General features: G+C 43.2%; 3 protein-coding genes across 4 annotated transcripts; 2 read left to right on the top strand and 1 right to left on the bottom strand.

Annotated features, from left to right (window-relative positions):
- Window positions 1-824: 824 nt before the first annotated feature.
- Window positions 825-6,917, top strand: aifm4 (apoptosis inducing factor mitochondria associated 4). The gene is made up of 19 exons (XM_079165937.1): window positions 825-958; window positions 1,501-1,591; window positions 1,716-1,825; window positions 1,931-2,040; window positions 2,473-2,517; window positions 2,625-2,706; window positions 2,867-2,979; window positions 3,105-3,191; window positions 3,274-3,365; window positions 3,548-3,678; window positions 3,821-3,936; window positions 4,023-4,094; window positions 4,350-4,413; window positions 4,497-4,573; window positions 4,775-4,892; window positions 5,049-5,147; window positions 5,253-5,328; window positions 5,411-5,515; window positions 6,137-6,917. The coding sequence occupies exons 2-19, from the start codon at window positions 1,503-1,505 to the stop codon at window positions 6,165-6,167; spliced, it is 1,617 nt and encodes a 538-aa protein (XP_079022063.1). The 5' UTR covers window positions 825-958; window positions 1,501-1,502; the 3' UTR covers window positions 6,168-6,917.
- Window positions 6,918-7,439: 522 nt separating this feature from the next.
- LOC306701552 (arsenite methyltransferase) lies at window positions 7,440-10,744 on the bottom strand. The gene is made up of 10 exons (XM_079166892.1): window positions 10,588-10,744; window positions 10,086-10,213; window positions 9,449-9,599; window positions 9,233-9,369; window positions 9,064-9,133; window positions 8,897-8,978; window positions 8,624-8,755; window positions 8,401-8,543; window positions 8,051-8,176; window positions 7,440-7,837 (listed from the first exon to the last, which is right to left on the bottom strand). The coding sequence occupies exons 1-10, from the start codon at window positions 10,636-10,638 to the stop codon at window positions 7,760-7,762; spliced, it is 1,098 nt and encodes a 365-aa protein (XP_079023018.1). The 5' UTR covers window positions 10,639-10,744; the 3' UTR covers window positions 7,440-7,759.
- A 1,005-nt stretch (window positions 10,745-11,749) lies between these two features.
- prpf8 (pre-mRNA processing factor 8) lies at window positions 11,750-26,405 on the top strand. 2 transcript variants are annotated; one of them, XM_079165604.1, is made up of 43 exons: window positions 11,750-11,908; window positions 12,522-12,642; window positions 12,762-12,930; window positions 13,139-13,303; window positions 13,446-13,664; window positions 13,756-13,968; window positions 14,169-14,294; window positions 14,409-14,514; window positions 14,864-15,054; window positions 15,169-15,288; window positions 15,396-15,585; window positions 15,720-15,839; window positions 15,991-16,125; window positions 16,278-16,407; window positions 16,541-16,737; window positions 16,883-17,089; window positions 17,496-17,659; window positions 17,751-17,877; window positions 17,966-18,158; window positions 18,324-18,511; window positions 18,598-18,836; window positions 19,064-19,210; window positions 19,311-19,521; window positions 19,685-19,801; window positions 19,915-20,162; window positions 20,251-20,430; window positions 20,532-20,667; window positions 20,850-21,019; window positions 21,153-21,282; window positions 21,388-21,534; window positions 21,673-21,833; window positions 21,943-22,134; window positions 22,601-22,838; window positions 23,012-23,140; window positions 23,233-23,346; window positions 23,480-23,653; window positions 23,802-23,995; window positions 24,149-24,388; window positions 24,497-24,638; window positions 24,751-24,891; window positions 25,025-25,164; window positions 25,374-25,576; window positions 25,669-26,405. In XM_079165604.1, the coding sequence occupies exons 2-43, from the start codon at window positions 12,534-12,536 to the stop codon at window positions 25,821-25,823; spliced, it is 7,017 nt and encodes a 2,338-aa protein (XP_079021730.1). In that variant the 5' UTR covers window positions 11,750-11,908; window positions 12,522-12,533; the 3' UTR covers window positions 25,824-26,405. The 2 variants fall into 2 exon arrangements, with proteins under 2 accessions (XP_079021730.1, XP_079021731.1); XM_079165605.1 differs by having other exon boundaries at window positions 12,525-12,642.
- The last annotated feature ends 167 nt before the right edge of the window (window positions 26,406-26,572 follow it).

Below are 26,572 nucleotides of genomic sequence, written 5' to 3' on the forward strand. Positions count from 1 at the left end.
GTGTGATTTTTTAAGCATGAATGCAATCACCGGAAGTAAAAAGCTGACGTTAGGCTGTAAACCGAGTTCAAATGAGTGCGAGTACACCACGAGGCGATCTCGTGTATTAAGAATACATCAACAGATTCAGGACTCGTTCTTGTGCCACTCTTACACGAAAAAAAACGTGAATTTATGGGAATAGTAGTTTGTTTCAGAGAATAACGCATGACATGGTACTTTAAGTAAGCACACCATTTATTATACATTAGTATTGTTTATTATTATAACTGGAGCTTGAAACATAATTAATATTTGACTTGTTTCATTCATTGTAAGTGGCCATGGACATGAATGACTGCTCTAATATTTGGTGACACAGCGCCACCACCAGGTTAAAGGTAGTTTTAACAGCAGCCCGCCCCTCAGATCCCATTGTACTGTCATTGGTATTGTCAGTACAATAGAATGGGTCCACCAAAGTGAGATATATGATGGTGAAGAAGACACAAATGGAAACTTTTAAGGGGAATTATTGTTAAGTGGGTGAGTGATTGGGATACACATTTTAAGAAAAATAAATAAAATAATGTTTTGTTTGAGAGGAAATAAAATATAGCTTCAGGATATGGAATTAGTCCATGACAATAGTGAAACTAATCTTATACACGTGGTTGCTTTTGCTGTCTCTTTTTGTCGAGGATACCAAACATTTTTCCACATTTTTCCAAAAGCAAGGCTAATCAATGCTCAATGATTTATGAATGGTGTATCGAATCCCTCCGTTACGGGTGGTTGTGGGAGGAGCGTGTGGCACGTGATTCCGACTGGCTGTCTCGCGGGCGCTGGTGGTTCTCCTGCGATCGCTCCTCCTGAACGACGCACGCTTGTTTCTCTGCGGATAATAACCTCACTGTGACCCGTTTGTATCGGCAGACGCTTCGTTTCTGACTGTTGATTTCGGCAGAAGAAAAAACAGGTGAGCACAGCGAGCTACATGGAGGTTTTTACGTTTCAGTGATTCATGTCTGACATGATGAGGTGAGGCTTGTGTCAAAAGTAAAAAAAACCGGTTCTGACAGTTTGCACTATACCGACCGAGGATGCTCATCCTGTCAGACTGGGTATTAGTCCATTAACTCTCACTGTTAATGACCTACCCTAGCACGTTTAACAGCAGACGTGCAAACCTATACGGTGGGGATTCAAAGTAGAATAGATTTTAACTGGGTAAAACAAGCTCCGCGACCACAAAACATAAGCGTTTCAAGAATTTAAGCTTATTTGCACTTAGAAAATATACAGCAAACAGGCTCAACAACAGGGAAACAAATATTGTACAAACTAAACCCCAAAAGGAGTTTATAGTACCAAATGATGCTCATCCATGGTAAAGAGTAGAAACGAAAACAAATACATCATTTACCTTCAAAATAAACTGCACTGAGTGAAACTCCTCAGTTCCATGGTTTTCATTATATATAATAAATAATATATATATATATACCTCATGTCTTACAGGAATGAATCGGTGCCATGAACCAGGTCATGGTGAGGAGCAGGAGGAGGTGACTGGGATGGTATGTCAGGAGGAGGACCTGAAAGATGGACAGTAAGTCACAACTGGAAAAAAATATCAATTTTAGTTTTTGGCGTAGCCACTGCTGTCATCGAAGTGCAACACTTTCATGACCTCCTGGAGCTTTTTCTTCACTATTTCTCTTTTGTTTCTAAAGGATGAAGGAGGTGACTGTGGGGGACCAGAAGGTGTTGCTTGTTCGCACTCAGGGTCAGTACAGTGCTGTTGGAAGCCAGTGTTCTCATTACAACGCTCCTCTCATCAAAGGTAACCCTTCTCTATCTCTATATACCCATATATGAAGTAACTACTTTATTTAGTGTTTTGCATTGAATTTGAGAAGTATTAATTGCATGTTCTCTAATAAACCAGGAGTGCTGGTTGGTGACAGAGTGAGATGTCCCTTTCATGGTGCCTGCTTCAATGTCAGAACTGGAGATATCGAAGAGTATCCAGGTCTGGACTGTCTGCCTAGTTATAAGGTAACACATGTCGGTAGAGATCGACATTAAATAGCAATTACAACGCTCTTTTAACAGGAATCAATCCAGGAGGGTTCTTTCCAGCTTAAAATGTTGTCACATTTGATATGATCTATACTTGAACATTACTTCCATGTAATTGGTACAAAAAGTACCACACACGTTATGCCTTCTGTCATTATGTATGCACATTAAGATTCAACTCCATGTTGAGCACATGGTTTTTAATCAGCATTTTGCAAGAAAAGTGCAAATTTAGACTTATCCCTATAGTTCTCTTTATTTGCAGTTGTGTTACCAGATGTATCTATTGTTCAGACTTCAGAGTACTTTGTCACTCTTTCAAAACATGTCCCTTTTTGTTGTAGAATAGATGCTGTTGTCAACATTTTGCACAATTTCAACAATTATATATTTTTTAATATTTCACAGGTAAAAGTTGAGGAAGGCAAGGTGTATGTTTCCATCAACAAACATGTAAGTGATGGCCAGTTAAATAGTTAAAGAAATATCACAATGTTTCCTTTTATTTTGTGTTATAAGACACTATTTTAAACTGTCCCTTGTTTGTTTGTGTCCCTCAGTCTCTGAAGTTGACGAAGCGTGTGAAGGAGATGTGCAGCAGGAGGCCAGACATCAAACACACTACTCTGCTGATAGGAGGAGGTAAGAACGAGATGTAATACATGATACATTAATAATAAATACACAAATCCCTGCTAGTAGGATTGAAAAAAAGAGACTTGTGCTCAAGTAAATTTGGTGGTCTATTGCTTCCATAAGCTCTGATAAAATTCCACATTGAATATGAGTTTTGTGATTTCAGGCCCTGCCTCGCTTGTTTGTGCTGAAACACTGCGGCAGAACTGCTACCAAGGACGAATCCTCATGGTAACCAAAGACACCCTGCCTCCATTTGACAAGCCCAAACTGAGTAAGGTGAGAAGTCGATCGGAGAGGAAAGGTTAACCGGTATTCCTCCTGCATTGTTTGTCTTTTTGAGGAGGTAGATTCTTCTGTCTGTGTTTGTCGACAACCTGTATTCGAGCATTTGCCTCTTTCAGGCTTTGGACCTGGACAGCAGCAGCATTCTCCTCCGACCAAGTGACTTCTACCAGCAGCACGGGGTTGAAGTGTGGACACAGAAGGAGGTGAAAGGCAATTTATTTGCAGTGTCTCAAGGAGAACCGGTCCTCTTTCTGGTCGTGTTAAGAAGTGTGTTTTGTGTTGCAGGCGGTGTCGGTGAACCCGGCCGATAAGGCGGTGAAGTTGAGTGACGGCTCTTTGCAGCGTTACGACCAGCTTCTTATCGCAACCGGCTGTAGGTTAGCGTCATCATCCTGTCCCTCAAGTTTTCCACAAACAAGATTATATTTGCGGATTGTTTTGTCACACTCTGGTGTCTTAAGACTTATTGAACACAAAAAAAGACAATGGAAACATTCACGAAACAAATGTCCGTGTGACGACGGCAGTGATGACGGTACATTCCTCATTTTGTTCACAGAGCGCGACCGCTCGACTGTCCTGGTTGGGACCTGAAGGGAGTGAAGTTGCTGCAGAGATATGAGGACGCCAAAGAGATTCACAGCTCCGGTCTGGGCCAGAAAGCTGTTGTGATCGGATCCTCCTTCATAGGTCACCAGGTTCAGTTTCTACATAACATAGCAGAACGAAACTAGGATTGTGCTTGTAAAAAAACCTGACGGTGCAAGATAAAGCTGCTTCACCACACTTATGGTCACACAGACCGCTGAAGTGTTTCTCATTAACACAATAGGTATGGAGGTGGCCTCCTACTTGTCAAACAAAGCTGCCAGTGTGGCCGTGGTTGGCACTTCCGGATACCCGTATGAGCGATCGCTGGGGCCAGAGATCGGCAAAATGAGCACGCAAGTAAGAGGCAATGATGACGGTAGACTGTCGCCGCTGTCGCTGAATGACGGAAAACAAAAGTTTAACACACAGTTTCTTCGTTTAAGATGTTGGAGGAAGAACACGTAAAGTTTTACATGAATGACGGAGTCACTGAGATCCAAGGGGAGAACGGCAAGGTGACCCTACTTTTACTCCATTAGCGTTGACTTTGTAACTGATAACATTAACTACGGCTCTGTTATGTTCAAGTGTCCCAGTAAGCCGTGACAGCACGCACAAAACCACGACCCTGAAACCGAGGCAGCTCAAGGGAATCCAGCCATCATTGATATTACTTTTTACACCTGTGTTTTTCCCACTGCAACATGTAAACATGTGTACCTCCAGTGTGTATTCTACTGTAGATCCTTAAATTAGTCTCTTTTTTCCAGGTGAAGCGGGTGGTGCTGAAGAGTGGTATCGTCCTGGAGGCCGATGTGGTGATTGCTGGAATTGGTAAATTTGTAATTTATATTGCACAAATCAAGTTTGGGACTGTTTTAAACATGCAGTTTAAACACAAAGATCTCTGTTTTTAGGTGTGATCCCCAATTCAGACTTCTTGGCAGGAAGCGAGTTGGAAGTGGATTCAAGGAAAGCCGTGATTGTTGACAAGGTAACGCGCTAATTAACAAAGCCTTCATCACTATGATAATGACATAACTAATGAGGGATGAACGTGGCTTTACAGCTTTACATGTTATGACTGTTAACTGCAAAAATTCATATTTTGTGTCCAGGTGACGGAAACGAATAGCTGTATAAATGCACGGTGTCTTTGTGAGCCTAATGTTAACTCCTTTATCTTTTCTAACAGTTCATGAGGACCAATGTACCAGATATCTTTAGTGCTGGAGATGTTACCTCTTTCCCTCTGACCATTCGTGGAGACCAAAGGGTCAACGTGGGTCACTGGCAAATGTCACAAGCTCAAGGTAACTGATGGATTCAAAGAGCCAGTTGCGTGTTGTGATGCGTGTTGCAGATAAGTTCTGTTTCTGCATCACACATCTTTTATTTTAATCCCAAATGATTTGAAGCCTGGATTTAACCTCATCATGCATGTATTGTTTTGTGTCTTTAACCCTCAGGAAGAGTAGCTGCCTTAAACATGCTGAAGAAACCAACCAAATGTGAGTCTGTTCCTTTCTTCTGGACCGTGTTAGTTGGGAAGAGTATCCGATACACAGGTAGAGTATTTATTGAGCATAGCATCACCCTTGTATGAGGATATTTAAACCCATAAAAAAAACCTATACCGGGTCTCATTTCCCCCTTTCATTTCCTCATTCTAGGCTATGGGGAAGGATACACAGAAATCATATTCAAAGGCAAAGTGGAAGAAAGGAAGTTCCTAGCGTTTTACATCAAGTAAGCAGCTGTGGAATGACTCGATACAGCTGATTATGAGTGTCTGCTTTGTGCTGAAAGCCTTTCATTTGTGCTTTAACAGAGATGAGGTGGTGGTGGCGGCGGCCAGCCTGATGTTCGACCCAGCTGTGGCTCGTCTTGCAGAGCTGATGGCGACTGGCCAGATTATAACAAAGGCACAGGCTCAGTGAGTGTCATCCTGCTTTTACACAAACTTATGTTTATATCCTGTATGCACATTAAATACATTAAATGAGGATGAATTCTGCTGCTGTGTTATGGCATCAGGGAGGACATGTCTTTCTTGTTTTGGCCACTTGGGGGCAGCGGAAACAAGCTGTGAACAGGTCAACGTTTTAAGTTGATATTGATGCTTATTTACTCATCCAGCAGATATGGAGCAACATTATCATTCCAATATTCACTCTCCTTTAACTATCTGTCTCTTTAGCTGCTGAATGCTGCACTATGTTCACTATGTAAAACCAAAATAATCTGTAGTGCTTAAATTAATAAGTCTCTGTGGGTCGTTAGGTACAAGCGACACCTTTTACTTTACACTTAGTCATTTAATCCACTATTAATGTGAAAAATATTTATTATAGCAACTAACTATTATACTGTAACTCAGTTGGTACAGACATGACAGAGACTTGTGGGAAACCTGGATGCCATCACAGTCATGTAAACACTACACAGGGGTTTAACTCATCGGGTTCCTTTATGTTCTTTAGCATCATATCTCAAATCACAGCTCATGGATACTACTCTTTGCTAAATATGTGTTTTCTCACTTCCTCCTGTCCAGAGCTGATGACTTGAGCTGGCTGCAGATGTGACCAGAAGCCTGATGTGTGAAAACACCTCTCAGTGACGAAGGATGAGGCCTTCATCTTTCTTGTTCCTCTCTTGTCGTAACTCCAGATTCCACCAAAAGTCTGTCGTCCAAATGGTCATAGTCTGATTATTATTATTAGCCACTTAACATAAATATATAGACACGTTTTAACTTGAAACTCCAAGACTCCATAAACACTCAATTTAATGGTATTTTATAGTCATAGTTGTATAATAATATTAATTAAGTAATAGTATTTTTAATACTAGTTTATCCACTTCCTGAAAACACACAAACCACTAAAATCGACTTAGTTATAATATATTTATGAGTAATGTTTTTAGAATTTAAAATCCAAAGGTCAGTTAAAATGTTGCGCTCAACAAATGCATTAATGAACAGGTTGATTATTATGTTTTTGATTTTTTTTTTTTTTTACTTTTATCAATACCTCTGTTTAATAGAATCAATCATAAATGTTTATAGCAGAGATGTTAATGTTTTATCATAAAACTTGAAATTTGAATTTACATGAATATAAATGAAAGCACTTTGTGTAATCTTACTTTATGATGGATGCTTTGTGTTAACTTAAGCTCAGGTATTAAACAATCTGTGTTCATATCGTACTTACTGTTGTCAGCTGCAGTATGAGGATGTTTTCTGTCTGCTCTCAGTTTTTCCTTTAATTGTTTGTTACACTGAAGACAATAAATCATTATTCATCAGTCGACAACCTTTTTTCTGTTTTTTGATTTTCCAAGTTGCTTCTGACATGTTGACACAACGTAATAATCTTAAGCTTCAGGTTTAGGTGGAACATTTCTCGTCAAATAGTGATTATTAGATCTTTGGAGTTTTACTTCCACTTTTGTTGTTCATTGTTGTTCTGTGTGTCCTGGTTTCTGGCAAACTGGCCTTTTTGTGCATTTTATAAACCCCCCCCCACACACACACACTACTGTACCTGTAAGCAGGGAAGTCTACTCTCAGTAGTCTTTGCTTACTTGCCTCACGGCTGCAAATAATGAAACCTGTCAGAATCTCAGTTTCAGTGTTGCCTAAAACGAATGCTCAGCCATATAATCATATCATGTCATGTAACCTTCTTTGTGTTCCATGTGTCCTGTCTCTCCACTCTTACACTGCCATATGATGTATCTGATGTGTCGTCCAGTCCTGTTTGAAAAAATAACCCCAATAAATACTTCTGATCATACAAAAAGAAGTGACTCTTTCATGGTGCACAATGACGGCTTAATACAGTCAAGAACACTGGCAAGATGCTTTTATTGTCATTTGTACACAGAACCGTTTACTTGTTTGTTTACTTTGACGTTTATCAAGTAGGTTGAAGCATCAAAAGTTAAAACAATTACTACAAAATGTTATTTTAGTATTTAGACTTATTTATTTTATAACTGACGGCATTATTTTGTAAAACAACTAAACCTTGACAAATTTACAGTATAACAAGACGTAGGTGACAAGCACATAACATGATTAGTCTCTAATGTTATAGACTAAAATAAAATCAACTAATTCAGTTCTACTAAGTCTGCAGAGCAATCTCCTCAGGATCCAGCTACATCTTTATTTGCTTGTTTTGGAGCATTGCTTCACTGAGGATCCCAGTTTGTCCGCCAGCAGAAATGGGTTGAGGTGGCAGTACTGAGGAACAAATTAAGAAAATTCATGGTTACTCTCACACGAGACAGAAACAAATTGTTGCTATAAATAGTGCTTCTTTTTGTAAAACGTCTATATAGGCAACCTTCTCGCATGCAAAACACGGGTCAACTTTACTCTATTTCTGAATGCAGTCAGTTTTTGTTTTTCAAAATGAAAGCATTTCAGCTCAGGTGAACCCAAACCATCAGCTACCTGTGGTGTGGACTCTGAGGAGTCGGACTCTGGTTGATCCGAGACCTGGATTTTGAAATCCGGGGAGAAACGAGATCTCTGGAGGATTGCTGCCATCTCTCCATTCACCGCCACTGCCACGTCTTTCTGCATAGCACAAAAGAAAACATTGATATAATCTTTCCAACAACACAACAAATTATATTTAAGTAAGAATATGAAGCATATTTTTTAATTGAAAAAGATATATACAGACCTACATTTTACTTACATTATACATTACTGGATCAATAAGCCACAGGTTAGTAAATAACCTGTGTGAACATTGATAAAGATATTTTAATATCAGCCTGATTGGCCTTTTATTATACCTTGAAACAGTGGGAGGAATCAAAGTCTAGCTGATCTGGGAAATCTGCCACATTTCCTTTATAGGTCACGGTCGCCTCAGACACGACTGGACTTTTGGGCAGCTTAAAGAGCCGGTAAGTGCCCGAAGCAAAGCTGACATCCCCTGGAAAAAACAAAGAACTGGGCTCAATTGTAAAGTGATAATTATCTTTTCTTGTAATCTAAATGTTGCCTTCATGGTACCTGCTTTTGCTTTGAGCTCACTGTCGTAGATCACAATGTGGCTGGCTGAAACGAGATGTGGAGTGCTGAAACCTACGCCGTGTGCCAATGAAATGAGATCCTGCCAAAACAGGGAACCACCCATTCCTTCACCTGGGCCAGAAATCAAAGGTCACAGACACACACACACACACACAACCACACATACACACACAGAGGGTATTGTCTGTCAGCGGTGCAGCAATTCTGCTTTTTTACAATGACTTTTAGATGATGATGTAAAGTTATTTTTACCCCACAGGACTGGATCTTCCTTCATGTGATCAGGAACGACTTTGCTGGCATACATGTCACTAAAGTACAGCTCACCTCCCTCCTGTGTAAAATAAGATAAACAGGATGTCCCTCCACATCTTTCTTTTTACACATTAACGCAGCCGGTAGAAATTCTTCAGACTAACCTTCAGGACGTTGTAAGCTTGCTGTAGCACTGCTCTTTTATCAGGACACAAACAGATCACACAGTTGGATCTGGATACATTAGAGGGAAAAACTGTTTTGTTTATCGACTAATCAAAGCCGTCTTATTGTAACAGATAATGTAGAATCACATCCATGTTTTAAACCTACAACACAACATCCACTGAGTCACTCTGCATGCCAGCTTCACCGAGCTTCTCCATGTACCCCTGGACAAACGTGATGTTGGGCTTCTCATAGCCAAACTTCTTCTGATGATACTCAATGTACTGACGGGATAATGCGATCTAAAGAAATGAGAGTTTGATTAGTAGAACGCTCAGAGATCTAGCGTCAAACGCAGTGTGAGCATGTATGCGTCATCACCAGCTCCTCCGTCATGTCGATCCCTGTCACATGTCCGCTCGGCCCAACCAGTTTACTGAAGGCGTAACAGTCTCGGCCAGAGCCGCTGCCGAGGTCCAGGACTCTGCAGCCTTCAAGCTTCGCTGGGAAGGGAAGGCCGCAGCCGAAGAATCTGGAGAAAAGAGTCGTTAACGACAACACTGCTTAACAACAAAATCACGGTGCAGTGATGAGAAATACAGGAGCGATGGCTGTGTGCTCTAAAGGACGACAACAGACTAGTAAGGACCAGGACGGAAGCCAGTTCCTCTGCTGGATGACATTTTAAATCACTGTTGATCACAACGTTTTTTAGCAGTATGTGTATGCTTTCTGGTGTGTTTACAGAGAGGTCCAATAAGTAATTTCTCAGTTAAACTGACACTGATTTTTTTCCTGATGGCTGCGTGTATGTTTGATTTGTACGAGCCCTGTCTAAGAGTTTCGTTCTCTTGTCGTTGCCGAGTAATCAAGTAGTACTGCTACACAACAGTCCATTCCTGTTGTACCTCTCATCCCAATGACACCACCTGATGGCATGTGTGAAAAAAGCTATGCGTGGGAAATATGCGACAAAAAGGATGTAAAAGTAAATGTTGGATAAGAGTGCACAGCTTACTTTTTGGTTACCTCTGGGTGAACCAGGATCAGTGCATCCCTGACACTTTTTGGCGGTGGGCGGCAAGGCAGACTGCAGGCACTTGTTTGCAGATCACAAGAGGACTCCAGTCGGCTTCCATAGTACTTCTGCACACATAATAGTCAATATATGGTTAACAACTGTCTCTGCACATGCTTTCCCATTCAACTACAAGGTTTCACATGGAAACTAGTGTTACAAAAACCACATCCTCACTACCATTGCATTCCTTCAACATTGTAATCCCTACATTTGAAAGAGATTGCATATCAAAATCAAATAAGTCCATGAATAATGAATAAATGAGAAAAACATTTTTTTACTCTTCTATATCGTATATGCGTTTGTTTTGATTGAAGAAACGTCAGTATTTTCAACTTCAGGAAAATACTTCGTGAGGTATTTAAACACGGCTGTGCACTATTACGCAATGTCAACTTGCAGAAAAACTGAACTAAAGACAAATCTGAAGTGGGCCTACCTTCACATTTTCCCGCACGTCGTCACAAGACGCCATTACGTCGGACAGCATTACAAAAACATGAAAAAGTGTCTGAGACTACGGGGAAAGCAATCGTTTTGTAGCGTATATGTATAAAACGCTGGGTTAATAATTTACATGCGTTAAGACCTCCCACCTCTCCAATGATCAGCGGACCTTGCCTTTCCGAACCATTTTATTTTTCACAATAAAAGCATACACGCATTGAAACTTATACAATAAAAATAGATAAACAAAACACATAGGTTAAATTAAATGTGTTGTCTACAGTTAAAGATAGCTTGGTGGAGAAAAAGCAAATACTTCAGTAGCAAAGTGTAAGTATATAATCTATTAATTACTTTAATGACTGTAAAAATCTAAAACAAAATAATTATTAGTTATTGCTTTTCAAACCAATGCCACAGTTCACCTTTCATTGTAACACTTCTGTAGTTTAACAGCACACTGAAATATAAGCCAAAGCAAAGCTAAGCATTTTCTGTAGGCCTACTGGTAGAATATCATACTCTCAAAACTCAATATCAAACTAAAATTGTGTCAAAATAATGCATGGGTCTACAGGGTTTGCGTTTTTTTTTTGCAGCAGCAGATACAAAAACATAATCACACAATGTTTGAGATATTTACAGTTTTAGATGAATGACACATTTAAATTTATCTAAGGGATGATCAGACGATCTGACTTAACCTGAGCTACTGAAAGCTTGAAATTTGTTTCACAAACAATTAAGAATAATCATTTTTAAAGACTTTGCTAGAATACTATAATAATATTATACTACTATATTATAATAATACTATAATTACAGCATGGGTGCTGTCATCTAATTTCATGTTTTAGCTCAACGGCGCTGGGGGAAGTTATTGATAAATCGACTCCCTTATCTAGAGAAGGACATAGTTAATATCGGCACTGAATGCCTTTCTGTTTGTTATTGAAAGGCTTTAGTTCACACCCCAACGCTACAGGGGGCAGTCGTGCACCAGAAAACGAGTCATCCGGGTACTTTGCAAAATTGCGCTTGACCAACGTTTGCGTATTTTTTCGACGTAGAGCCCCAACCATTTAGTTGTGTGACGTATTTATATCCGACGTAACGGTTCTCTGTGACTTCCAGTGAACTGCGTTCATCGTGTGGCCGCCGTCGTCCGTCGTGCGGTTTTTAAGAAGACAAATCAACAACGGTGAATCGGAAAAAAGGACGATACAACTTTGGAAAGAGACATGTTGTGGTAGCCGGTTGTGTGTGTGGAACGCGGCTGTCTTCAACGTTAATAAACCCCACAGGGAGTGAAGGTGCGTGGTTCTATACGCGATTTCGTTTTTGTTCACGTTCAGCCGTTAGCTGCTATGCTAGTGTTAGCACTAGCTTACCGCTTCAACCACGCTTGGCCTGACTAACAACTCACTTTAGAGGGCCAACGGGCACTTACGTTTTTTGTGAACGATTTGTGTATCGTGTTGTAAATGATACTTTGTTTGCATTTTGTACTGTGAAATTTACCGAACTTCGAATAAGTCAAGTCTAGTGATCTAATAGGTTTGCACAACGTTGTGCCGTACGGAAGCCATGTTGTTAAGCTAGCTAGCTAGCAAATGAATGGTAATGCTAGTTTTACTTGGATAACGTAATGTGCGATATTTATATTTTATAACTTGTTTTTAATTAACAAGATTAATTTTAATGTAGTGATTTCTCAAACTGTGCATGCTTTTTTTAACGTTAGACTAACTGACCTAGAGAACTGTGTTCTACTATAATGGAGTTAACATCATTTTGGCTGTTGTGTAATCATGTAAATGTGATTTTTAAATTCAAACTTTTAAACCCACTCCTTGATGACATAAAAACTACACATGGACAACACATTGCTCATCGAAATTCGTTGTTTGTTGGTTTTGTTATTAGTAGTGAGGCGCCATGGCAGCCACCTTCCCCTACAGAGGGGTCCCTTCAGGCATGCCTCCAGGTGTGCCCCCGCCTGTGCCTGTCCCTGACTACATGTCTGAGGAAAAACTGCAAGAGAAAGGTATGTTTGGCTTTCACTCAATGCCGCATATTCCCGGAGCGGTTCAAAACTACCATGTTATATTGCAAGTGCACGTCAATAATTGTCATTTTTGTTTTAAATTTCCTCCAACTCTTCAGCAAGAAAATGGCAGCACTTGCAGGCAAAGCGCTACTCAGAAAAGAGAAAGTTTGGCTTTGTGGATGCCCAGAAGGAGGACATGCCACCTGAACATGTCCGCAAGATCATCAGGGACCATGGAGACATGACTAATAGAAAGTTTCGCCATGACAAGAGGGTGTACCTCGGGTAAATATGATTCACACCATAGTGAACTTAACAATTTACAATTCTAAATACAACTTTTCCAGAGGTACCTTAAGTAGATTGAAATGCATGTAAGCTTAAAACTGATTCTTTGTGCACAATATCTTGGTTTACTTAATCATCCTTTGCTAAAATAATATCCATCACCACTACCACAGCTCATCCTGTATTTGTTCATTTTGTTGAATAGTGCCCTCAAGTACATGCCCCATGCTGTGCTGAAGCTGCTGGAAAACATGCCTATGCCCTGGGAGCAGATCAGAGATGTGCCCGTCCTCTACCACATCACTGGAGCTATTTCCTTTGTGAATGAAATCCCCTGGGTCATCGAGCCAGTCTACATCGCCCAGTGGGGGTAAGAGAGAGTGTGATGTTGGGCGATGCGTTTGTGTTATCGTGTTTGTAGTACACGGCGCTTGCATGTTTGAAAAGTGCACATCAAGTACATTATACTCATTTATATTTCTAATCTTTGGTATCGGTTACCCTCCTCCCAGCACCATGTGGATCATGATGCGACGTGAGAAGCGTGATCGTCGGCACTTCAAGCGGATGCGCTTTCCACCATTTGATGACGAGGAGCCGCCGCTGGACTACGCTGACAACATCCTAGATGTGGAGCCACTGGAGGCAATCCAGATGGAGCTGGACTCTGAGGAGGACTCTTCAGTTGCAGAGTGGCTCTATGAGCACCAACCCCTCAAAGACACTGCCAAGTAAGCCTTCGCGTAACTCTTTTGAGACAAACATATTCAGCTGATGTGTATCTAGCAGAATCAAACAATAATTCATTTGTGTCCTCTTCAGGTTTGTAAATGGCACCACCTACCGTCGTTGGCAGTTCACACTGCCCATGATGTCCACACTGTACCGCCTAGCCAATCAGCTGCTCACAGACCTGGTGGATTTCAACTACTTCTACCTGTTTGACCTCAAGGCCTTCTTCACTTCTAAGGCCTTGAACATGGCCATCCCCGGGGGGCCGAAGTTTGAGCCACTGGTTCGGGACATTAACCTCCAGTAAGGACCTCTTGCCTACGATACATTATCGACCTACAGACTTTACACTGTTCATTTTATTGCATTGTGGAGGGCACTTTGCATTCAGAAGATGTGTTTCATGTAATGGTTTAAGTGGTAATCTGTTTCACCCCAAACAAAACTAGTAAGTAGATGCTAGGTGATTTTGTTTCGTAGCTGATCCTCTGTGTCTCCTGCAGGGATGAAGACTGGAATGAGTTCAATGACATCAACAAGATTATCATCCGACAGCCTATCAGGACTGAGTACAAGATCGCCTTCCCCTACCTGTACAACAACCTGCCGCACCATGTCCACCTCACCTGGTAAGAAATTAATGAATGAGTTCTATCTTTAAGTTGCTGCTCATTGAACATTAATTCAATTAAATAAAACATATTCAGATCAGATATGAGATACTCATGACTTTACCTTCGCAGGTATCATACACCCAACGTGGTGTTTATCAAGACGGAGGATCCAGATCTCCCAGCGTTCTACTTTGACCCGCTGATCAACCCCATTTCACACAGACATTCTGTCAAGGTAAGTGTGGACGACTGTGGCTGATTGTCCACCGTCTGCCTTTGGCAGCTCTGAAAAGATGGACAATATTTTCTCGTTTTGAATAAAGTCCTCCTACAAAGGCGCACTTGCATTGGTCCGCTTGCCTGTGCGTAAGAACTGGAGGAATATTGAAATGAATGGTGACTTTTAGTTGCTGCAGTAGCAGTTGACCCGTCACCATTCAGATATTAATTCTAAATATTTCAAGTTAAAATTGATTTGGGGTAAAACTTTTTAACTCCCCATTTCCTTACATTTAGCTGTTCTTTTTAAGTCAATATTCTATAACTCACTCTTAAATTATCTTTGTACTTTCCTGAACCCACAGAGTCAGGAGCCTCTGCCTGACGAAGATGAGGAGTTTGAGCTTCCTGAGTACGCGGAGCCCTTCCTCAAGGAGACCCCGCTTTACACAGACAACACTGCCAACGGCATCGCTCTGCTGTGGGCACCGAGACCCTTCAACCTCCGATCTGGGCGCACGAGGCGCGCCATTGATATCCCCCTGATCAAGAACTGGTGAGCAAACTATGAGACTAAACGTGCCATCATTTACAGATTCAAAACCGATTTCAGATGTAAAATGATCATTTTTGAGAAATTCTAAATGGAAGTTGTTAATTTGTCCTTCAGGTACCGTGAGCACTGCCCTGCAGGACAGCCGGTGAAAGTGCGTGTGTCGTACCAGAAACTGCTGAAGTACTATGTGCTCAATGCTCTCAAACACAGACCACCCAAAGCCCAGAAGAAGAGGTGAGCATCCATGGACATTTCATTTTAGCCCGTCTTTCTAATTGAATCTGTTTTTTAGCTCATCGATGAGTTTTCTTCTGTTAAATTTGAAATCTGTTGTTTTTCAGGTATCTGTTCCGCTCCTTCAAGGCCACCAAGTTCTTTCAGTCCACCAAGCTGGACTGGGTGGAGGTTGGTCTGCAGGTGTGCAGACAGGGTTACAACATGCTCAATCTGCTCATCCACCGTAAGAACCTCAACTACCTGCATCTCGACTACAACTTCAACCTGAAGCCTGTCAAGACATTGACCACAAAGGTACAATCTCCTGCGCAGATCTGTCTGTTGTTATTGTTGTTGACAACATTGTATTGTGCCTAAATGAACAATATTCAGCACTGTGTACTATATCATGGTTGTCTTACAACTGTGTTCTTGTTTCCGTCCCCCAGGAAAGAAAGAAGTCCCGATTCGGAAACGCCTTTCACTTATGCAGAGAGGTGCTGCGTCTCAGCAAGCTGGTGGTGGACAGCCACGTGCAGTACAGACTGGGAAATGTTGATGCGTTCCAGGTTAGTTCAGCAACACATTTTAACATTTCAACAATTCATGTCATTAAAGCTGCATCATTTCCTTCGTCTCACACTCAGAGGCTTCCCCCTCAAGCTGTTTCTTACAACATTCTCACTTGACTAATCCCAGAACTTTGCCTCTGTATTGTAGTTGTCTGATGGTCTGCAGTACATCTTCGCTCATGTGGGTCAGCTGACAGGCATGTACCGCTACAAGTACAAGCTGATGAGACAAATCCGGATGTGCAAAGATCTGAAGCATCTCATCTACTACCGGTTCAACACTGTAAGTAAACAGTCCGTGTATATCATCTGCCAATTGTTTGTGTATTTGAGATATAATGTTTGGTGTCAATAGAAAGTGTTTTCACAAACCATACATTATTTTAGCTTGTCCCCTTGAGTTTAGATCATGATTATCTCTCTTTTGTTGAACAGGGTCCGGTGGGCAAGGGTCCAGGCTGTGGCTTCTGGGCTCCCGGCTGGAGAGTGTGGTTGTTCTTCATGAGGGGAATCACTCCACTGTTGGAGAGGTGGCTGGGAAATCTGCTCGCCAGGCAGTTTGAAGGTATGCATATACACTGTCACATGTTCTTGTGGTGGCCACTTGTATTTCAGAACTAAAATTGAATGAAGCTCAGAGGTTTGCGTCTGCAGGAACTAAAAAATATTTAAGCAACTGTTTCCAATTGCCCCAACAGGACGTCACTCTAAGGGCGTAGCCAAGACGGTCACCAAACAGCGCGTGGAGTCTCACTTTGACCTGGAGTTGCGTGCCGCTGTGATGCATGACATCTTGGACATGATGCCCGAAGGCATCAAACAGAACAAGGCCAGAACAATCCTGCAGCACCTCAGTGAGTCCTGGAGGTGCTGGAAGGCCAACATCCCCTGGAAGGTCAGTGCATTACAGAGATCACTTCCACTGTAGCGGAGTGTGATGTTAGAGCGGATGAATTGTTGTTAATAGACGGTGATTAATCTCAGAGTCCTTAAAGCACTGCTTTGTTTGAATTGGGGATTTGTCTTGACTTTCCTTACAGGTGCCAGGCCTGCCCACTCCCATCGAGAACATGATCCTGCGCTACGTGAAGGCTAAAGCTGACTGGTGGACCAACACTGCCCACTACAACCGTGAGCGAATCCGCCGTGGAGCCACTGTGGACAAGACGGTGTGCAAGAAGAACCTGGGGAGGCTGACTCGTCTGTACCTGAAAGCTGAGCAGGAGAGACAGCACAACTACCTGAAGGTAACGTACTGAAGAAATACCTAAAAAATGCTGTGGTTTTGTGTTTTTTTGTAAATGTTACTTTATTAAATACATTTTCAGTTATATTTCAGTGGAAGTCCTCTTACAAAGGCGCACTTGCATTGGTCTGCTTGCCTGTGCGTAAGAACTAGAGGAATATTAAAATGAATTGTGTTTTTATTATCTCTGGCTGCTGCAGCAGTTGGCTCCACACCATTCAGATATTGTTTCTGATCATTTATACTTAATTTGTACTACATTCATTATTATTACAGCATTATGCTGTTCTAATCGCCCACATGTTGTTGTTGTTGTTTTTCAATAACAACTCGATAAATGAATACTGAAGCCCAGGTTTATTGCATTTTGCCATATTTTGAATGAAGTGTATTTGTCCTGCCTACAGGATGGCCCCTACATCACAGCTGAAGAGGCGGTGGCCATTTACACCACCACTGTTCACTGGCTCGAGAGTCGGCGGTTCTCGCCCATCCCTTTCCCTCCTCTGTCCTACAAACATGACACCAAGCTGCTCATCCTGGCCTTGGAGAGGCTCAAGGAGGCATACAGGTAAAAAAAACAGTTACATCATGAACAACGTTATCGGTAAAGGCCAGAATATTGTTTTCTACTTAATCGTTTGTGTTTCTGCATCCCTTAGTGTGAAGTCTCGTCTGAACCAGAGTCAGAGGGAGGAGCTGGGTCTGATTGAGCAGGCTTACGACAATCCTCACGAGGCCTTGTCCAGGATCAAACGTCACCTGCTCACCCAGAGAGCCTTCAAAGAGGTAAGGACCCAGACGAGAGGCTGTTAAAAACTTGTTTTACGCATCATATTTGATTCCTGTCAGTCTAAGAGCTACGTATTCTTTGCAGGTGGGTATCGAGTTCATGGACTTGTACAGTCACCTGGTGCCCGTGTATGACGTAGAGCCCCTGGAGAAGATCACAGACGCCTACCTTGACCAGTACCTGTGGTACGAGGCGGACAAGAGACGCCTCTTCCCTCCCTGGATCAAACCTGCCGACACTGAACCACCACCACTCCTCGTCTACAAGTGGTGCCAAGGTCAGAACCAATAATAGTGTTTACTGTTTAGAGTCTGATCATATTATGTAAAACCCCAGTATGCCTTTAGGTGGAATTAAACTGTTAAGAACCTCTCATCTGATAACTCCCATTCTGTTAACAGGACCACAAGTCAAACCTGATCTTTCTGTTAATGCTCCTCAGGCATCAACAACTTGCAGGACGTGTGGGAGACGACAGAGGGAGAGTGCAACGTGATGCTGGAGTCCCGCTATGAGAAGATGTACGAGAAGATTGATCTGACGCTGCTCAACAGGCTGCTGCGTCTCATTGTTGACCACAACATCGCTGATTACATGACGGCCAAGAACAATGTGGTCATCAACTACAAGGTAAACACACTCTCTAGTATGTATATACATACATGCAGTTATGTGCTTGATCTTACTCTTTTCCTTATTGACTCTCGTCCTTCTAGGATATGAACCACACCAACTCCTACGGCATCATCAGGGGGCTCCAGTTTGCCTCGTTCATTGTACAGTACTACGGCCTGGTGATGGACCTGCTGGTGCTGGGCCTGCACCGCGCCAGTGAGATGGCCGGCCCACCTCAGATGCCCAACGACTTCCTCAGCTTCCAAGACACGCCCACAGAGAGTGCCCACCCAATCAGACTGTACTGTCGCTACATCGACCGCATCCACATCTTCTTCAGGTGAGATCGAGCCCCCAAAAATGATAGACGTTCTTAATGTGGCTTTTTGGCAACACGAGCTCTGATGGACAACGTGCGTTTTACAAACTGCCTTTCTTTTTGAATTCCTTCAGTTAGTTAGTGTATGGCTTTCTGCCAAACGGTACAGATTTCTGAACATGTAAAAGGAAGATTTTTTTGTTGTTGTTGATAAATTCTAAGTTGTGGCTTTTTCGTGGGTCCACCAGGTTTTCGGCTGATGAAGCCAGAGACCTGATTCAAAGGTACCTGACGGAGCACCCGGACCCCAACAATGAGAACATAGTGGGTTATAACAACAAGAAGTGCTGGCCCCGCGATGCCCGCATGAGACTGATGAAGCACGATGTTAACCTGTGAGTTCCACCTCTTAAACTAGCAGTGTATATTATTAAATGAATTGCCAGATTTGGAGACGAATACCCTGAATATCTTTTCTGATCTTATTCTCCTCAGGGGACGTGCTGTGTTCTGGGACATCAAGAACCGCCTGCCCAGATCAGTGACTACTGTCCAGTGGGAGAACAGCTTTGTTTCGGTCTACAGCAAAGACAACCCCAACCTGCTCTTCAACATGTGTGGCTTTGAGTGCCGCATCTTGCCGAAGTGCCGCACCAGCTACGAGGAATTTACTCACAAGGATGGTGTGTGGAACCTGCAGAACGAGGTGAGGAATCGATGCCCCAAGATATAAGCATCTGTTATGTTGGCAAGGGATGCACCAATCAGAGTACTGATCCGATACATTACACTATTGACACGATCTGTCTTAAAGTGGGCATGATCACATTCCTGTTTTTAAGTTCTCTGGGTTGTATTGTCATGTGTAGGTAACCAAAGAGAGGACAGCGCAGTGTTTCCTGCGTGTGGATGATGAATCGATGCAGCGCTTCCACAACAGAGTGCGTCAGATCCTGATGGCCTCTGGATCCACCACATTCACCAAGGTCAGCTACAAACCTTCTCCCAAAGAACTAGTGTGTACCACGTGATGTTTAAGAAAGGAAAAGTGATAATTGCCATGACAGAATAGTTCAGTATGTACTCTCTTTACCTCCAGATTGTGAACAAATGGAACACGGCTCTGATCGGTCTGATGACGTACTTCCGCGAGGCGGTGGTCAACACCCAGGAGCTCCTGGACCTGCTGGTGAAGTGTGAGAACAAGATCCAGACGCGTATCAAGATCGGCCTGAACTCCAAAATGCCGAGCCGCTTCCCTCCTGTAGTCTTCTACACTCCCAAAGAGTTGGGCGGCCTCGGCATGCTGTCCATGGGCCACGTGCTTATTCCACAGTCTGACCTTCGGTAAATCAGCATGCAGGCTGTCGTCTTGATCTCTGAGCAGTAAATTATCTTCGGAAACTTGACTTTAATGCCTCTTTCTCTGTTCCAGGTGGTCCAAGCAGACAGATGTGGGTATCACCCACTTCAGGTCCGGAATGAGCCATGAGGAAGACCAGCTGATTCCTAACTTGTATCGTTACATTCAGCCATGGGAGAGCGAGTTCATCGACTCCCAGAGGGTTTGGGCCGAGTACGCCCTCAAAAGACAGGAGGCCATCGCCCAGAACAGGTATTGTGTTAATCAGATCAGCTTATCAATGATGACATTTGATGGAGTCATAGGATCTGCTGTTCTGCACTGAAATTAACAGTGTGTTTGCTGTGTTTCAGGCGTCTGACCCTGGAAGATTTGGAGGACTCGTGGGACAGAGGAATCCCCCGTATCAACACACTCTTCCAGAAGGACAGACACACACTGGCCTATGACAAAGGCTGGAGAGTCAGGACCGATTTCAAACAGTACCAGGTATGATGGAGACACCACTGATGGGTTCAAGGATGTAATTATGTGCCAGGGATCAGTTGTTTTGCGTTTAATTCTAATATTACAATTTGCATGTTAAAATACTGACTTTGATATACTAAAAAGTAGCTTTTTGACGCCAACATGCATATATCTATTGACGTCTCTGTCTTGAATGAGTGCAGGTGCTGAAGCAGAATCCGTTCTGGTGGACTCACCAGAGGCACGACGGCAAACTGTGGAACCTGAACAACTACCGCACAGACATGATCCAGGCCCTGGGTGGTGTGGAGGGCATCCTGGAACACACGCTCTTCAAAGGCACTTACTTCCCCACTTGGGAGGGTCTCTTCTGGTGAGAACACCTTCATACTAAGAATGCTTATAGTACCAGAATTTAATCAAAATAAGAATCTCCCTGGAGCTGATTTTTCAAGTTGTGGAATTGTTTTATTCTTTCACTAAAAATCATCAATTGTCTCTTTTAGGGAAAAGGCCAGTGGCTTTGAGGAGTCCATGAAATGGAAGAAGCTGACCAATGCCCAGCGCTCTGGTCTGAACCAAATCCCCAACCGTCGCTTCACACTTTGGTGGTCCCCCACCATCAACAGAGCTAACGTTAGTACAACCAACATTTGTAAATATATCAAGAAGTCCCGAAGAATCGTCTAAATGGTTTAAACTTGTCTGTCTTGGCTCACGTTTTCTGTCCTCTGTCTTTAGGTGTATGTGGGTTTCCAGGTGCAACTTGACTTGACAGGAATCTTCATGCACGGCAAGATCCCAACACTGAAGATCTCCCTCATTCAGATCTTCAGGGCTCACTTGTGGCAGAAGATTCATGAGAGCGTTGTCATGGATCTCTGTCAGGTAGGTTTTTATGACTTTTTACCTCCTAAATGGAGGTTTTCACAGAAGTGTATCACGCTGAAGTTTGTTCTTAAAATAGGTTTTCACTTGCTTTGGGATTGTTCTTCCCACAATGTTTATAATCCTTTTTGTTTTCAGGTGTTTGATCAAGAGCTGGATGCTCTTGAGATCGAGACGGTGCAGAAGGAGACCATCCACCCCAGGAAGTCGTACAAGATGAACTCCTCGTGTGCAGACATCCTCCTCTTTGCATCCTACAAGTGGAACGTCTCCAGACCGTCTCTGCTGGCTGACTCAAAGTATGACTTTCCAATCTTCACAGGGCTTTTTGTAAACTCACAATGGAAGAATTTGAAAGGTCCTTTTATCTAGTCTTCTATGTATTAAAATGTGCACCTCCTCCTACAGGGACGTGATGGACAGCACCACCACACAGAAGTACTGGATCGACATCCAGCTGCGTTGGGGTGACTATGACTCTCATGACATCGAGCGCTACGCCAGGGCCAAGTTCCTGGACTACACCACCGACAACATGAGTATCTACCCCTCCCCCACCGGGGTGCTCATTGCCATCGACCTGGCTTACAACCTCCACAGGTACATGACCAGCATGATGGCAGATATTAAAGGATTGATGTCGAAGGGAATCATACAAATGTGGTGCCACATACGCTAAAATGTGTAATGAACTAGACCTAGTTATCTCAGCTACAGGTAACAAAGAAGCATTAATTGGTGGTTGAAAAGGGTGAAGCATTGTTTTCTGAATGATTTTAAAGTGATCCGTAGTGTGTTATAGATGTGTACAAATATCTAGTATGTATGGCAAATGCTTGACAGCGTTGCCTGAATTTTGGCATCCACTTGTTCATGTCAACAAGTACGCTCTGCAGTAGCCTCGGAAGTCTTCACACTAGCTTCCCAACTTGTTTTTTCAATAGTAAATCGGTTCATATGGTGTTGTTGGGTCAGTGTACTCTGACCTCCATGAAGTCCTCAACAGAGGTAAAATCAATGAAAAATCTAAATTTAGTGTTCAACCGTCGTTTTATCTCCCCTACAGTGCTTATGGTAACTGGTTCCCTGGAAGCAAGCCTCTGATCCAGCAGGCCATGGCCAAGATCATGAAGGCCAACCCGGCCCTGTACGTGCTCAGGGAGCGCATCCGCAAAGGTCTGCAGCTGTACTCCTCCGAGCCCACTGAGCCCTACCTGTCCTCACAGAACTATGGCGAACTCTTCTCCAACCAGATCATCTGGTTTGTAGACGACACCAACGTGTACAGAGTCACCATCCACAAGGTGAGGGCCGAATGTCTCTCCCCCCCCCCCCCCCCCCAACAGAGCACTATTCATTTTGAAATGACTCCCTCTTAGTGTTGTAAATGAAGTCTCTGAATATGTTTCTTTTGTATACGAATATAAGAATGTATCCTCTGAGTTTAGTCACATTTATTCTTTGTCTATCTCAACAGACCTTTGAGGGTAACTTGACCACGAAGCCCATCAATGGAGCTATTTTCATCTTCAACCCGAGGACTGGTCAGCTTTTCCTCAAGATCATTCACACATCTGTGTGGGCCGGACAGAAACGTCTGGGACAGGTACGACCCTGCTTTGTTTGTTTATAAAGTTCTTACCGCTATAGTACATTCCTTTATTAGATTCTAACTTCCTTCTTGCTTTATCTCTGCAGTTGGCCAAATGGAAGACAGCTGAAGAAGTGGCTGCCCTGATTCGCTCCCTCCCCGTGGAAGAGCAGCCCAAACAGATCATTGTAACCAGGAAGGGCATGCTGGACCCTCTGGAGGTGAGGCTCTTTCATGCTAATGACCACTCTTAATAATTGCGTGCCTTGAAGGGTCATCTCAGTGTAATTTCTGTAAACTGGATGATAACTCCAAATGCTTTGCAGATCTAATGCCATTGTTCTCTCTGTGCAGGTCCACTTGCTCGACTTCCCCAACATCGTGATCAAAGGCTCCGAGTTGCAGCTGCCCTTCCAGGCCTGTCTGAAGGTGGAGAAGTTTGGAGACCTGATCCTGAAGGCCACAGAGCCTCAGATGGTGCTGTTCAACCTCTACGACGACTGGCTCAAGACCATCTCGTCTTACACAGTGAGTATCGCTCTATCCCACAAGAAGCTAAAACCAGGATAAATTGGATCCTACTAAGTATCTCTGTCGTACTATGTTGTATACCTGAGCACATCAACTTATCTCCTGTGTAAATAGTTTGTGTTTTGTGTTCTGTCCCACTCTCTAGGCCTTCTCTCGACTCATCCTGATCCTGAGGGCGCTCCACGTCAACAACGACCGCGCCAAAGTGATCCTGAAACCTGACAAGACCACCATCACCGAGCCGCATCACATCTGGCCCACGCTCACTGACGAGGAGTGGATCAAGGTGGAAGTGCAGCTCAAAGATCTCATTCTGGCTGATTACGGCAAAAAGAACAAGTGAGTCTAACTTCATGGACTGAATATTTACCGAGAAATAAATACAGTATGTTGCTCAGATAGTTTTGTATCCAAATGTTCTGTTCAGTAAACCTCACAGAACTAAAGCTAAACTTGTGTCAAGTAATCAATGCTTCCCTTGCCTTCGTCCAGTGTGAACGTGGCCTCACTGACCCAGTCTGAGATCCGTGACATCATCCTGGGTATGGAGATCTCCGCTCCGTCTCAGCAGCGCCAGCAGATCGCTGAGATTGAGAAGCAGACCAAGGAGCAGTCGCAGCTCACCGCCACGCAGACCCGGACTGTCAACAAGCACGGTGACGAGATCATCACTTCCACCACCTCCAACTATGAGACCCAGACCTTCTCCTCCAAGACGGAATGGAGAGTCAGGTGAGCGGACTGATTGTTTTAATTTGTTTCGAGGCATTTCTTTTCTCATCAGGAAATTTTTTTTCCCGTCTCAGTTGTCTTTAATGTTCCTTGTGCTTAACCTCTCAGGGCCATATCCGCTGCCAACCTCCACCTCCGAACCAACCACATCTACGTGTCTTCTGACGACATCAAGGAGACGGGCTACACCTACATCCTGCCCAAGAACGTGCTCAAGAAGTTCATCTGCATCTCAGATCTGCGAGCACAGGTAGGGTTCATAGTACTGCAGTCGAGAGACAAACTCTCTTCCGGAGTGTCTCATCAAGTCTGTGCAAAGTAAAGCAACAAACTGGATACTGATGTGTGCTGTGTTGTTCCAGATTGCTGGCTACCTGTATGGCACCAGTCCACCAGACAACCCCCAGGTGAAGGAGATCCGTTGTATCGTCATGGTGCCACAGTGGGGGACACACCAGACTGTCCACCTGCCCAACCAGCTGCCTGGTCACGAATACCTCAAAGTAAGAGAAACGTGCACTTTGACAGAATCTTCCTGCTCATTTCTTTTTTGATTTTATGATGGATGCTCATTAGTTGTATTCGCTGCTTTTTGTTAAACTAACAATTTCTAACTTTTACCTTTTGTGTAAACAGGAAATGGAGCCCCTCGGCTGGATACATACTCAGCCTAACGAGTCCCCCCAGCTGTCCCCACAGGACGTCACCACCCATGCAAAGGTCATGGCTGACAACCCTTCTTGGGACGGAGAGAAGACCATCATCATCACTTGCAGGTATGATTCATGACCATTGAAAGTAAAATCTGGAAGTCTATATTCCAGATCTGGACCGGACGCTTGTTTGCTCCTACATCTGTGCTGTTTCTTGCCTGCTGTCATTGTCTGGTGCTTTTTAATAGTGAGGATGTGAAAGATTGAAAAGACCTTTTTGCTTTTTTTGAAGTGATGGCTGTTGCTTTAATGTATTTTAACTCTGTTTTCAGCTTCACCCCCGGCTCGTGCACGCTCACAGCCTACAAGCTGACACCCAGTGGCTACGAGTGGGGCCGGCAGAACACAGACAAAGGCAACAACCCTAAAGGCTACCTGCCGTCCCACTATGAGAGGGTGCAGATGCTGCTCTCTGACCGCTTCCTGGGCTTCTTCATGGTGCCTGGGCAGGTGTCCTGGAACTACAACTTCATGGGTCAGTAGCCATAGTTTTTGTCTTTATAAACAATGGCTTATCAAGTCGGGGCTGCTTTACTAAAGTCATGCATGTCGTTTGTCTTGTTCCAGGTGTTCGCCATGACCCCAACATGAAGTACGACCTGCAGCTGGCCAACCCAAAGGAGTTCTACCATGAAGTCCACCGGCCCTCGCACTTCCTAAACTTTGCCTCACTGCAGGAGGGCGAGATCTATAATGCGGACCGGGAGGACATGTACGCCTGAGAGCAGACGTCCTGCTCGCCACACATTTTGTAGATAGCTCTGCCACGATCATGTGGAGCCAGTCCAGAAGAGTCCTTGTAATATTTCTATTGAACACATGCAACTGATGTTTTGGAAATTTTTATGTAAAGGCTTTGGGACATTTTTAGAAACCTGTTTAAGTTTTGTTTGTTTTTTAAAATATTTTCTACAAATGTTTTTGTTCCCCACTCTCTTACCTCCATTATTACAGTAAAGCTTCTTCAACGAGATGCAGTCTTTCAACGTTGTGTGGCTTGTGATACATACTAAACATAAGTACATTTTCAGTGTAGTTTGCAGTACACAATACTTTGGGGTAATATTTGATAATTATCGTTTCTAAAGGGGAAAGACTTATTTCCCCTTTGCTCTAGAGAAATGAAATTGAAAGTTGTATTTTCTTGCCAGTAAAGCCCTGTTACCATGTTGTACTGTACACCCTCTGACATTGTAGCTTGGGTTTAAATAAAGATCACAGGTTTTCTTTTTTTAAATAAACATTTGTCATGTGATATTGTGATGTTCTGTTATTCTAATTGCTTAATAAAACGGTGAACCAGAAAAGAAGTGAAGCATTTATGTTAATTTTGACTTTGTGGTGGAACGTATTTGGCTTGCTTCCCTTTTTCGGAGAAGCCGGAAGGTCAACACCGCCTCCAGTGAACCCGCTTGGTTTGGTGTCAGTGAGCTGCTCAAGCACACTTATACCAGGAACTTGAATATAGGGG

The sequence above is a fragment of the Pholis gunnellus genome, assembly GCF_910591455.1.
Source record: "Pholis gunnellus genome assembly, chromosome: 9".
Taxonomy (NCBI): domain Eukaryota; kingdom Metazoa; phylum Chordata; class Actinopteri; order Perciformes; family Pholidae; genus Pholis; species Pholis gunnellus.

Excerpts from the sequence above, each read along its gene's own strand:
- aifm4 (XM_079165937.1), top strand. The coding sequence starts at position 1,503 with ATGAATCGGTGCCATGAACCAGGTCATGGTGAGGAGCAGGAGGAGGTG. Across the intron at positions 3,937-4,022 it reads TCGGCAAAATGAGCACGCAA|ATGTTGGAGGAAGAACACGT; the intron begins GTAAGAGGCAAT and ends TCTTCGTTTAAG. Across the intron at positions 4,414-4,496 it reads TGTGGTGATTGCTGGAATTG|GTGTGATCCCCAATTCAGAC; the intron begins GTAAATTTGTAA and ends CTCTGTTTTTAG.
- LOC306701552 (XM_079166892.1), bottom strand. The coding sequence starts at position 10,638 with ATGCTGTCCGACGTAATGGCGTCTTGTGACGACGTGCGGGAAAATGTG. Across the intron at positions 9,370-9,448 it reads TCGACATGACGGAGGAGCTG|ATCGCATTATCCCGTCAGTA; the intron begins GTGATGACGCAT and ends TCATTTCTTTAG. Across the intron at positions 9,134-9,232 it reads GACTCAGTGGATGTTGTGTT|ATCCAACTGTGTGATCTGTT; the intron begins GTAGGTTTAAAA and ends TAATGTATCCAG.
- prpf8 (XM_079165604.1), top strand. The coding sequence starts at position 12,534 with ATGGCAGCCACCTTCCCCTACAGAGGGGTCCCTTCAGGCATGCCTCCA. Across the intron at positions 19,211-19,310 it reads ATGAAGCACGATGTTAACCT|GGGACGTGCTGTGTTCTGGG; the intron begins GTGAGTTCCACC and ends TATTCTCCTCAG. Across the intron at positions 24,639-24,750 it reads TCTCAGATCTGCGAGCACAG|ATTGCTGGCTACCTGTATGG; the intron begins GTAGGGTTCATA and ends GTGTTGTTCCAG.